Source organism: Galeopterus variegatus, unplaced genomic scaffold (genome assembly GCF_000696425.1).
Source record: "Galeopterus variegatus unplaced genomic scaffold, G_variegatus-3.0.2 Scaffold6891, whole genome shotgun sequence".
Taxonomy (NCBI): Eukaryota; Metazoa; Chordata; class Mammalia; order Dermoptera; family Cynocephalidae; genus Galeopterus; species Galeopterus variegatus.
In genome coordinates this window covers 72,453-85,837 of record NW_007733002.1, presented here as the reverse complement: position 1 = coordinate 85,837, position 13,385 = coordinate 72,453, and the positions used below count along the sequence as shown (strand labels likewise).

At 42.1% G+C, this 13,385-nt stretch overlaps 1 protein-coding gene across 1 annotated transcript in view; it reads left to right on the top strand.

Moving 5' to 3' along the window:
* The window catches only part of HTR3B (5-hydroxytryptamine (serotonin) receptor 3B, ionotropic), a 31,709-nt gene that overhangs the window by 15,079 nt on the left and 3,245 nt on the right, over positions 1–13,385 (top strand). Inside the window, exons 3-6 of the mRNA XM_008591388.1 lie at positions 3,404–3,448; positions 3,777–3,886; positions 4,311–4,480; positions 4,986–5,143. Of these exons, the coding sequence (XP_008589610.1) occupies positions 3,404–3,448; positions 3,777–3,886; positions 4,311–4,480; positions 4,986–5,143 (483 nt within the window). The remainder of the gene's footprint in view (positions 1–3,403; positions 3,449–3,776; positions 3,887–4,310; positions 4,481–4,985; positions 5,144–13,385) is intronic.

Genomic DNA, 13,385 nt, shown 5'->3' with positions numbered 1-13,385 from the left:
GTACTAAATATTTCAGAAATACAAAGGTTATCTAAATGACTCTTAAGCTTTGAACCTAAATCAGAAGGGGAAATAGTTTACACATTTTATTTCACATTTTTTCATCTTGGATTTTCCATCCTCTTATTCTCTTCTAAGGATGCAGTATTTAGCGATGAATTATACGCAGAAAGGAATAAAAAGTATGAATTCAAGGAGAGTTATTTAATAGGTCGTATCAGCCTTCCTACTTATAAATTCCCTAGAAATGCTTTCAAAAATGTTTTCCCTTTTCTTTACTAATACATTTTTTTAAAATGAAACTTTATTGAGGTTTAATTCAACCACAAAATTCACCCATTTAAAGTATACAATTCAGTGGTTTTTAATATATTCACAGAGTTGTGCAACCATCATCACTAATTTCAGAACATATTCATTATCTCAAAAAGAAACTCCAAACCCATTAGTAGACACAACCCACACTCCACTCCCACCAGCCCTAAACAAACGCTGGTCTATTTTCTGTTTTTATAGATTTGCCTAATCTAGTCATTTCATATAAATGGAATCATATAATAAATGGCCTCTTATGACTGACTTCTTTCACTTAGAATAATGTTTTCAACATTCATACATGTAGCATGTATCAGTATTTCATTATTTTTTATTTTTGAATAATATTCTTTTATATGGATATCTCAGGTTTTGTTAATCTATCATCAGTTGATGGACATTTGGGATGCTTCCACTTTCTGACTATCATGAATATGCTATGAACATTCCTATACATGTTTTTGTTGTGTGTGGACTTACGTTTTCAGTTCTCTTGGTTATGTACTCAGGAGTGGAATTGTTGGGTTATAAGATAAGTCTATGTTTAACCTCTTAAGGAACTACCAGACTGTTTCCCAAAGTGCCTGCACCATTTAAAAATCCTATCAGCAATATACAAGGGCTCCAATTTCATTTTTCTACATCCTTGCCAACATGTTATTTTCTATCTTTTTATTTTAGCCTTCGTAGTGGGAATGACCTCATTGTAGTTTTGATTTGCATTTTTCTGGTGACTAATAATGTTGAGAATCTTTACACGTGCTTATTGGTCATTTGTATATCTCCTTAGGAGAAATACTTATTCAAATTCTTTATCAATTTTTTATTATTTTTACTTATGTAAAATACACTTAACATAAAATGTTTCATCTTCACCATTGTACAGTTCAGTGGCATTAAGTACATTTAAATTGTTGTGCTACTGTCACCACGATCCATTCTCCAAAACTCCTTTCATTTTGAAAAACTGAAACTCTGTACTCATTAAACAATAATTCCCCACTTCCACTTTCCCCAGCTCCTGGCAACCACCATTCTACTTTCTGTCTCTTTGAATTTCACTACTCTAGGTACCTTACGTGAGTGGAATCGTGTAGTATTTGTCCTTTAATGACTGGCTTATTTCACTTAGCATAATGCCCGCAAGGTTCATCCATGTTGTAGCATGTGTCAGAACTTCCTTCCTTTCTAATGCAGAATAATATTGCAATTTGTATATACGCCACATTTTGTTTATGGGCACTTGGGTTGCTTCTCCTCCTTGGCTATTGTGAATAATGCTGCTATGAACATGGGTGTGCATATATCTGCCCAAGTCCTTGCTTTCAATTCTTTTGGGCATATCCCCAGAGATAGAATTGCTGGATCATATAGTAGTTCTATTTTTAACTTTTTTAGGAACTGCCATACTGTTTTGCACAGTAGCTGCACCATTTTACACCCCCACCAACAGCGCATGAGGGTTTCAGTTTCTTCACATCCTCACCAACACTTGTTATTTTCTGCCTTTTTAAAGAAATATCAGCCATCCTAATGAGTGTGCGGTGGTATCTCATAGTGGTTTTGATCTGCATTTCCCTAATGATTAGTGACTGTATTAGTCAGTTTGGGCTGCCATAACAAATACCACAGACTGAGTGGCTTAAACAACAGAAATTTATTTCTCACAGTTCTAGAGTCTGGGAAGTCCAAGATCAAGGTTCTGGCTGATTCAGTTCCTGGTGAGGGCCTCTTCCTGGCTTGCAGACGGTTAACTTCTCACTGTATCCTCACATGGCAGAGAGAAAGAGAGAGATCTTTCTCTCTTCCTCTTCTTATAAGGCCACCAAACCTATGTGATCAGGACCATATCCTTGAGACCTCAGTTACCCATAATTATCTTCTAAAAGCCCTATCTCCATATATGGACACATGGGGGTTTAGAGTTTCAGCATATGAATTTTAGGGGAACACAATTTGGCCCATAACAGTAATATTGAGCATCTTTTCATGTTCTCATTTGCCATCTACATATCTACATTGGAGAAATGTCTAGTCAGATCCCTTGCAGCCATTTTGGGAAAGAGTTGTTTATTTTTTGTTGTTCTTGAGTTGTAGTTCTTTACATATTGTGGATACAAGCCCCTTATCAGATGTATAGTTTGCAAATACTTTCTCCTATTCTGTAGGTTGTCTTTTCATTTCTTGATGGTTCCTTAAAGCATAAAAGTTTTAAATTTTGATGAATTCCCATTTATTTATTTTTGTTGTTTGCACTTTTGTTGTCATATTGAAAAAACCATCACCTAATTCAAAGTCATGAAGATTTACTCTTATGTTTTCTTCTAAGAGTTTTATAGTTTTAGCTCTTCATTTGGGTTTATGATCCATTCTGAGTTACTGTTTGCATATGGTGTGAGATATCCCTTTTCTTTTAATTAATCCCTAAGAACATCATAGAATGTTCTTTACTAAATTAGATATAAAAAACTGGTAAGGCAGGGTTTTTCTTTGCTTGTTTGTTTGTTTGCTGTTTGGGGGGGGTCTTTTAAAAAAAATAACTGACTCACTGCAGACACGGAAAGTCACATCTACTAAATCATCTAAAATGTACCCCATTTATATTAGTCTCATTCAGTCTGTTTTATAAGCAGAAAAATCCAAACATAGGGCAACTTAACAGGAATGGCTGCCAATAGCAGTGGAGATAACACTCACTGAAAGATTATGAATAATATCTTGATTACAAATAAAAACTTGGTCTCATCTTTTTAGTCCAGAATTGGCTCAGACCACATATCATTTTTTAGTATGATTAATGGAAGAGTAACTAATTAGAGTGGAAAAGTGATTAGCAAATCATTCAAAATGTCAAGTGCAGTCGAACTGCTATTCTGTCATAGATAATATAGTAAAGCTCATAGCGACAGGTGTACATAATAAATAGAAACAAAGAATACCCAGGCGTTGAAGAGTCTAGGTAATGTTTTTAAAATCAGCATTGTTTGGTTAGATTTGATTTTCTTCCTCTGAGTTGTCATACTGTTGAACTGGCCTTTGATTTATTGACATTTTCAGATTTGGTATGAATTTTCTTTTTCTATTGCAGGATACACAGAATCAAAAATTAAAGACAAGCATATGGTACCGTGAGGTAAATGATTGTTTCCTTCTATGCACGCTAGATTCCTGATCTGTATCTGCTACAAAATATCATTATTCTAAGGAGTATATATTATCTTTGAGTTTATAGTTGCTTAGATCTGCAGCAGGCCTAATTCATTAGAATCAGAGTAAGATATATGGCCATGGTTTCTGGTTGGTACTACCATCTTTAGGATTTGGATGGAAAGTCTTCTCCCCTAACAGATAGTGCCAAGGGGCTGATAAATTGGGTTAGTAATTCAATTCTCCCCTTGGTTCTTGAGTGAGGTTGACATTGTCCCATTCTGATAAATTTCCTTTTTGGTTACTCCTAACAGGTTTGGGTTGATGAGTTTTTATCCTGGAACTCCAGCATGTTTGATGAGATTAGAGAGATCTCCCTACCTCTAAGTGCCATCTGGGCCCCCGATATCATCATTAATGAGTTGTAAGTGTGCTGGTGTGTATTTCATGGGGTTTAGACTGCTTAGAATATTTAGACCAGTTGCTGCTTACTTTCAGTCGGTATTGCTATTTTTTGTTTCTTAACTCGAAGAGGAGCATATTGTCAGGAATATTCAGGTTAGAAGTACCATGAGTTGACATCATTTAAGATACAGGCTTGATTAACAATGCTTGAGGCTACTCATTATGTCTGTGTTGTAACAGTAGCAAATGAGTCAACTTATGAGGCTGTCATTGCTGAACCCATCTTCACCAGGGTGAATCATCTCAAGGGAAATGTGATTCTGTCTTTGCAGTGCTAGGCTAGTCCTAAGTCTCATGGTCACTACAATTTGATAATTAATTCTGTCTGTGCTTTGAAATGACCGAAGCCTTCTCTGTAACAAGTTTTCTTCTGTTTCTCATAGTGTGGACATTGGAAGATCTCCTGACCTTGCCTATGTTTATGTGAACTCATCTGGGACCATTAAGAACTCTAAGCCCATCCAGGTGGTCTCTGCATGCAGTTTAGAGACATATGCTTTTCCATTTGATATCCAGAATTGCAGCCTAACCTTCAATAGCATTCTGCACACAGGTAAACTATGAGAAATGCAATCCGCTAGTTGGAAATCTGGGTTGGCACACATAGGTGAAATTATATTATACCATCCCTCAGGTGTATTTTATTCCTGCACAGAATTGACTATTAAAGTCCAAATCTCCTCTTGCAGTTGTTTGGCTCCTGCTGTAATTTAGACCATGTATGATGTCATAGCCCACTGCTGCTGTTGATTTGTGAGTACAATATTAGGACTCCACTGAGAATGGTATAGAAGTCATAGGACTTCACAGTCAATCTCTATCATCATAGAACAAGGACCATCATTCTATGGAGAGTGGACTACAAACCCTAAATTCATAGTTGTTTTTTTTTCTTATGACTAGATTATTCCCCACCTCTACCCCTAATTAAAACAAGACCAATAAGACCGTGCATGTGGGGACAAGAGAAAAAGGAAGGATTCAAACGGGTTGGAAGAGTGCATTGATGTTGGTGCCTCTTTCTCTCTGGTGCAGTCAGTTGTTTCTGTTGTTTCCAGTGGAAGACGTAGACCTGGCCTTCCTGAGGAGCAGAGAAGAGATTAAGCGTGACAAAAAGGCATTTTTGAATGACAGTGAGTGGGAACTCATTTCTCTGCCCTCAACCTACAGCATCCTTCAGAGCAGCGCTGGAGATTTTGCACAGATTCAGTTTAATGTAGGTTCTTCTTCCTGTCCCTGATGCCCACTTCTCTGCAGTCTTCGGCCTTCTCTATCGGGCTGAGCAATCTGCTCCATTGCATATTCTCAATCATTATCACCCAGGAACTGTTGGTTCAGATGATTCTGGACATCCATCTGCATTCTAAAATTTCAGAGACCAGAGGTTCAGTGAGAGACCTGGGGCTCCTTCTGTAGATATTACACAAGAGAATAGAGAGAAAATAGTCTTCAGATGCCACAGACCTGAACCACCCCCTGCAGCAGGAATTCTTAAACCTTTCAGCACATACTAACACTATCACTTCTAATTGCTACTGAGAAAACAAACCCACCCACAACAACAACAAAATTGGGAAGAGTGCTTTATCAAGATTATTGTCCTGTTTTTCATAAAGTAAATTATCAATTAATTCCAGGTGCAGATGCATAAAATATTCATATTATTAACTTGAATATCTGAAGGGATTAGCCTATAAGTCACCTGCAGGACCCACAGAGACCACTAGTGGCTTCTGGATCAGAGGGAAGAACTGCCCAAAAGGACATGATGAGAAACCACACTCCTCCAGTGCACCCCGGGAATGCTCTCAGCTGCATCATTCACAGGGAAATTTGTCCAGTGGGGGATTGCGGGGCAGTGGAGCCTACTGCTTTGCACTCCACAGGCAGCCATTCTCCCTTCCCTGGCCCTTCTGGCAAACTCTCCTGACCTGTGGTCTGCAGCAAGTTCATACAACCAGCAGACTCACATAGTTAGTATTCATCAGTGTGCTCTGCTTTCCTGTACAAAGTTGGCTAGCACTGGGGGTGGGAGTTGTCCTTCATGCCAAATAATGGATCCAGTGGAAAAATAGAGACTGCAGGCGGGTCAGGATTACACATGAGATAGATTCTCTTAGAAACAAACCTTTGGAATAAGAAGGAAAATTTAGACTAAGCTGAGGTGCTGTGGTTGCAATAGATATGCTAAGGAGTGGTGGTGAGATAAGCTATTATTGAAAGCACAAATGTCCCTCCATTGGTTAAAAGGTTTCATATGCAGCTTTCAGCAAAGCTCTTGTTAAACTGGGGCCTCTTAGACACAGCTATGTCTTTGTACATGTGTAGTCTGTGTGTAGTTTGAACCCAAATAATATATAATGCTGGTTAGTAGCTAATTACAGCTCATACCTTCCTAGAGGTGGGTTTTGGGGTCTTGCCTAGAATTCTGCTTGGTTTTTTTAAAATCAGAGCTTGCTTTGTGGCCTGTTTGTCCACTTTTTTTTAGTGAGGGAAAGGAAGGGAATAAAAGCTTTTTTTTTTTTTTTTTTAATTTCAATGAGTTTCTTGGCTAAGAGTAAACACCTCATTAATTTTAAAGATATAAGCCTGCAAACATTATTAATGCAGCCCAAATAATGGAGAGCATTAAAGGGAAATGTGAAGGAGTAGCACGTGCAAGGTGGAATACAGTCACCTACCAAGCACTCCGGAGAACGCTGTACACACCATTACCTACGCCGCACGGAGGAGACCAACAGGCAAGAGAAGGGGCAGGGAAACGGGAGCATGAGCAGGTGCGCTCTCTCTCTCTCTCTCTCTCTCTCTCTCTCTCTCTCTCTCTCTCCATAGAACAGCCATTACTTGCAGTTACATGTCACCCTTCATCCTAAATATTAATTATTCTTCTCAACAGCAGCTGAAGGTTCTCTATGAACTACTTCCATTTATAAAATGATCGGCGGTGGTAAGAGATTGTTTAATGAGGGGGAAGCGTCTCTGGATCTAGGACCCGTGGCAGTTCCTGTGCTCTGCTCACCGCCACGATTCCCCCTCATTTCCAGTGTTCATATGCAGGCATGCTGGAAGCAGGCGTTGATTCAGTTTCATGCTCCGAGCTTTTCCCTGGGTCCCTTTGCCCTGGGGGCTAAGGAGGGTTATCTGACCGGGCTGGCTCCCACCCTGTCCTTAGGAACAGAGTAGGGAAAGGATCCTGAGTAGAGTCACAGGTCCTATCTGGTAGAGCAGGGAACCAGACTCAGCAGCAATCCTGCAGCTTTAGAAAGACGAAACAGATTCCATGACCGTCATGGTTTTCCATCTCCCTCAGCCTCTCCCAGCCTCCATGCTTCCCCATTCATGCTGTGTGTGCTGTGCCTAGGCTTGTTGTGTTCTCTTACTCCACACCAGACATCTCATCCTGAATTTAGCATCCCTGTGTTCTTCAACAGCCTGTGGCCAGTTATGTGGAATTCAGAGCCCAGTTCCGTGCCAATATTGGGCCTGCCAGAGTCCTGACAGCAAAGGGCCATCTCCCTCTTAATCTAATCACCTGCTGTGTCCCAGGCTGCCCAGCAGGAGGTTGGGGACAGGTGGGGCAGGCAGGGGAAGCAATGATTTATTCTAAATACATCGTTGCCCTGGGCCTGATATATACTGCTGCCATTTATACTAAATCAAATGCTCCGGATGCCCCGTTAGTTCCAGCTAATGTGCAATCATAGCTGCCAGCTGTGGGACACGTATTGTTTATCAGAGGGCACCGCTGATGATTTGGAGTCAGACTACATCCCACAGGGGCCCAGAGCACAGGCACTTCTCCCTACAAGGAAGTGTGTGTGCAGCCTGACACCCGATGCAGTAGCCATAGGAGGGGAGATTTCTTCCAATATGTTATTGGAGGTGCTGGTTCCCAGAAACAGCAGGGTGAACATTCGATTTCTGTATCACAGTGTTGTTTTTGTTTGTTTGTTTTTGTTTTTTTAAAGAATGAGGGTAGAAGTGGGAGGAGGTAGGAATAAAATTTAGGAACTCATGTTGGATGGAAAAGCTATGGAACTAAATTGAGCCCAACTGCAAATATCCTCACACTGAGTAAAATGTTCACTCAGGCAGGAATTGGGGTGCCCACAGGGTACTTCTAGAAAAATGCAAAAGGGCATTTGGGAGAGAATGGTGCCTCATTTATCCTCTTTTTCTATCATAATTTTCCTTTCTAGATTAGGGTAGAATAATTTTGTTGAGATAGCCATTGAATGCAGCTCATAAACTTGATAGAAGATCCTTTTAAGCACCATCAGATTATGAGAGAGAGAATTTAAAGCTCTAGAATTCCAGGGTCTCTCAAGTAATGCAGGAATCATGGACTTTCTGCTAATCCAGCTAAACCCACAGTCCAGATCCAAGAAGCTCTTACTCTCATGCAAGGATCTTACTCAAATGGTAGCAACTTTCCCGTTCTTTCTGAACTGGGAATTTGGGGAGAGGGGGGTTGGGAGAGGAGGAAAATGGGCTTCTGTATGAAGTGTGAGTCTGGGTGTCAAAATTCCAAGTATGTCATAAAGACGGTCATGCAAAATTGAGTACTGGTGGGGACTACCATCAAGGAGGCAATTAGAGGCTAACCTTGGGGCCTATTCCATCTCCAAGGAGCTCTCCACACACACATTCTGAATTAGATTGATCTCTTTCATTAACATCAATAGGCTCCAAATACCTTTGTGTACTTATTATTACCTGGCTTTAATGGATAATGAAATTGTAGCATAATATTGCTAACACCTGAAGGGTATCTAATGGAGAACACGGACTGAAACTAAAGTGCTTTTTCTTCCCTTTCTGTGGAATTTAAAAGCACCAGCTTTTTTAGTCCATTAGAAATGATGAGCCCTAGGTAGGGGCAGCTTTGCAGAGGGTAGTGTCACACTGAGCTAGTGACATATCTCCCCCTCCACGCCCCCCGCCACACACCAGAAGTAAGGGCTACTGCTTCTGGTATGATCTGCAGAGAGGTAGTGCTCAGAAAGACTGACCTCTATAGGATAGCCCCCATTTGGGCTAACTCCATACTCCCATTCCATTGGAACTAAAAGTAGAATTATTAACAGATTTCAATGCAATTCAACAAACATCTTTTGAGCTCTTATCATGTGCCAGGCTCAATGGTAAACACTTAGGACATAAAGATGAATAAAACAAGGCTCCCAATCATCTATCATGGACCTTAAGTTCTTCCCAGAGAGACATAATAGCAATAACCACAAAACTGACTACTCTATGCCAGGCACATTTTATGAGTTTTTACACGTAATACCCACATCTTTATGAGATGGGTTCTCTATGTATCTGCATTTTTACAAATGGATGAATTGAGGTGCAGAGAAGTTAAGGAACTTACCAGAGGTTGTGGGGTGACCCAGGCAATCTGACTCCAGAAACTATGTGCCTAATCCTGTGTCATGCTGACACACAACTACATGTAATGCAGTCCATTCCAGTCCATTCTTCACCATTCACCTATTGTGCATTACTGGACAACTCACCTGTCTTAGTTTCACAAGGCTGCCATAACAAAGTTCCCCAGACCGGGTGACTTAAAAAAACAGAAATTTACTCTCTCACAGTTCTGGTGGCTAGAAGTCTGAAATCAAGATGTTGGCAGGGTTGGTTCCTTCTGGGCAATCTAAAGGAGAATCTCTCCCAGCTTCTGATGGCTGCCAGCAGTCCCTGGCATTCCTTGGCATGTAGATGGATCTCTGCAATCTCTACCTTCATCTTCCCAGGGCATTCTCTTTGTGTGTCTCTCCTCCTCTTCTTATAAGGACACCAGTCATATTGGATTAAGGGCCCACTCTACTCTAGTATGACCTCATCTTAACTAATTACATCTTCCATGATCTCATTTCTAAGAAAGGACACAGTCTGAGGTTCTAGAAAGGACATGAATTCTTGGGGACACTCTTCAACCCAGTACAGTCTGCCACCCTCTGGCCCACCAAAATCACATCTGCCCCATATGCAAAATACATTCACCCCATACCAACATACCCAAAAGTCTTAACCCATTCCTGCAACAACTCAGTCCAAAATATAATCCATGTATGAACTCAAGAAGTTCCAAATCTTGGGCCAGCCCGGTGGCGCTCCGCGCTAGTGCGCCGCTTGGGAAGCGCGGTTGCGCTCCCGCCGAGGGTTCGGATCCCACATACAGACCGGTTCCCGCTCACTGGCTGAGTGAGGCGTGGGGGCAACACCGAGGGTTGCGGTCCCGTTGCCGGTCCCGGTCTGGTGCGGGGGCGACACTGAGGGTTGCGATCCGTTGCCGGACATGGAAAAAAAAAGACAAAAAAAAAGTTCCAAATCTTACCATCTATATAATCTAAATCAGATATAGACTCTGGTTATGGTCAATTCTGGGACAAAAATTCTCTGCCCACTGATTTATGAAACATCCAACCACCATTCAGGTTCCTGACCTCATCAGATGGGAGCAAGGGCAGAGAAAGGTCCTGTTAACAGTGCTAACGCCAGTGTTTAGGACAGTCCCTGAAAATCTGTTCATGCTCAATTAATGTTTGTTGAACAAAGAAGTAAACGGCTCTGAAGATCAAATGAGATAATGAAAACAAAAAAATTCTGAAAACCATGTGATGAGATTAGAGTTTCTCGAGGCTACCCTGGGCTTGTAGAGAAAACTTGTCTATTCTACAGGTAACACTGACATTTTTGGTTCTGGCCCAGATTTATACTCACTGTTGGCGTCAGCCTCTGCATGGAGGGGAATCACCTCAGCTTGTGCTATTTACATAGGAACTTTATTTAAAGAGCACAACAGCTCATCTCAATTTTCTCAAGGTGGTTAGCAAGGCAAAAATAAACTGCTTTTTAAAAAAGGGGGCAAAATTGAGGTATGGAGAGGTTGACTACCTTACCCAGGATCACTTAAACTAGTATATCTAGGCACGTGGGATCAAGGAGCCCCGTAACTCTGTTCCCTTGACTTTAAGTCTGGGCTCTTTCTGCTTAACCAACATGCCTACTTGTACTTTTTTACTTTTCTTCCTGTTTGTGTAATATCCGCCATAAAGTCCCTTAGGGGTGTTCCCATTTCTACCCTCCAGAGACCGCAGGCTTGTGGTCGCTCCCCATCCCATAAGGCCGGATCACCAACAGTCCAGGCTGGGTCACGACACAAAGCCCATGGACTCTGACCTCTCGTGTCCCTTTTTCCTGCCCCCACCTAACCACGACCATCCCAGTCATAGCATGATGATGGGAGCTAGAAAGGTGCAGGTTGATGATAGTTAATTTTGTTGTTGTTTTTCTTGTTGACTGCACTTTAGTAGAAATGTGTTTTAACCAAATTATTGCAAAACAGTGAGTGTCGCTCTGGTTTAGATATTTGCAGCCAATTAGTTTAATGCAAAAGACAACAGACTACAATCCACCAAACAGCTCTAGCCCGCCAAGCTCCACTGAGTCGCGATGGCCGGGGAGCCCCTGCCCTCATCAGCAAGGTGGTGTCCGGCCTCCCCCAGCCATGCTCTTCCTCCACCACCTTTTGCTCCATTGCAGCCCTCTGCACTTCATCCCTGCCTTGGCTCCTTTCTTTGTGGTTCTGTTCCAGAGCGAACAGAGGGAGACAGAGGTGAGGGAGAAGAATCCCGTGCTCAACACAGAGGTCTGTTCAGATCAGGAGTTGTAACTGTGCTGGGTGGGGAAGATCACGGGTCTCGGAGCTCACACCAGATGTGGGAGTGCATCCAGCCCTGTCACTGACTCAACGTATGCACTTAGGGGGCTGAGCTTGATTTTTAAAAATCTACAAAGTGGAGGATGTTATATTACCTACCAATAAGTTTGCAGTAAGGATTATATAAATCACGTCATATGCATGAAAACATCTAGCACACTATCTGCATTTCACTGTTTGGTGAATCAGAGAAATGGGAAATTTCAGACATTATTTTTGTCAAATCCAACAGCAAAGGGCCCAGAATGTGCATTTGTTCATATCAACGTTTGTTGATTGGTAGAGGGCCACAAAAGGTGATCACACTGTGTAATGATAAATACAGTAATTATCCTGATTTGAGCATCATGTATTGCACAGGTATTGATATTCAGTACTGTACCCCACAGATAGGTACAATCAATTATGTTTCAATTCAAAATAAATTAATTAAAAATTTTTTTTGAAGTTTAAAAAAAAAGAAAAACGTTTATTGAATACCCACTACAAGATAGGTCTAATTTTTGGCCCCATGGGGGTTTATCAACATCCCAGAGATGGAATGAGATGAGACACGACAGTCTAGCGGTTGAGGCAGCCCCGCCATTCCCCAGTTTCTCTTTAGGAACGATGAGAATAGAGTGTATATTAAAGACACTTCCCATCATCATCTCAAAGAAGCTAGGTATAAAAAATGGCAACGGTAATAGTAATTTTATGAAACTCACATTCCAAGCTACAGAAGCCACTCAGCCAGTGCTGTGCAGGCCAAGCTGGACAGCTCCAGTCGGCCCCGCTCAGACCCACCTCCCCTTCTCCTCGCTGCTCTGTGTGCCTGGACCCTGAGCTGTGGTCTGCAGAGGCAGGATCCCTGGTCATAGTAGGTTGAGGGGGTGAAGCACAGGGGAAGCAGTGGCAGGAGATTGGAGGGAGAGACGAGAGAGCGAGTGGGGAACTTTTGTGTCCATTTCCCTCCCTGCGGAGTCACTATCACCACCAGCCCCTGGCTCCTCTAGGCCTAAGTGTGGTAACAGCTCACCCAGTCCCCCCAATGCCTGTGGCACTGCCCCATCTTCTTGTGGTTTCTCTATTCTGTGCCCATACCTTGCCATTAGCCTCTTTATTGAGCCCTCCTGAATGTTCCCAATTTAATTGTTCTATTTGCTCCTGTCAAGACTCTGATAGAGGGCCGGCCCGGTGGCGCACTGGATAGTGCGCCGCTTGGGAAGCGCGGCTGGCGCTCCCGTCCGAGGGTTCGGATCCCACATACAGACCGGCTCCCGCTCACTGGCTGAGCGAGGCGCGGGAGCAACACCGAGGTTTGCAATCCCGTTGCCGGTCCCCGGTCCGGTACGGGGGCAACACTGAGGGTTGCGATCCGTTGCCGGACACGGAAAAAAGACAAAAGACAAAAAAAAATAAATAAATAAATAAAATACATAATAAAACAATATTGTCTATGTTTGCAGACTTTATGGCCACCCGGTGTCATCCCTGCCCCTGGGAGTTTTCAGTCTAGACTAGTGTCTCTCAAAGAGCAGTCCCCAGATCAGCAACACCAGCATAATCTGGGAATCTGTTAGAAATGTAAGTTCTAGATGCTCTAACTCAGAAACTCAAGGGGAAGGGCCCAGCAATCTGTGTTTTAGCAAACTCTGCAGTTATTCTGACGCATGCTCAAGATGGAGAGTTACCGATCTAGGAAAAATGACACATGTATAAACAATTACAATATAGGTGGGCTTCC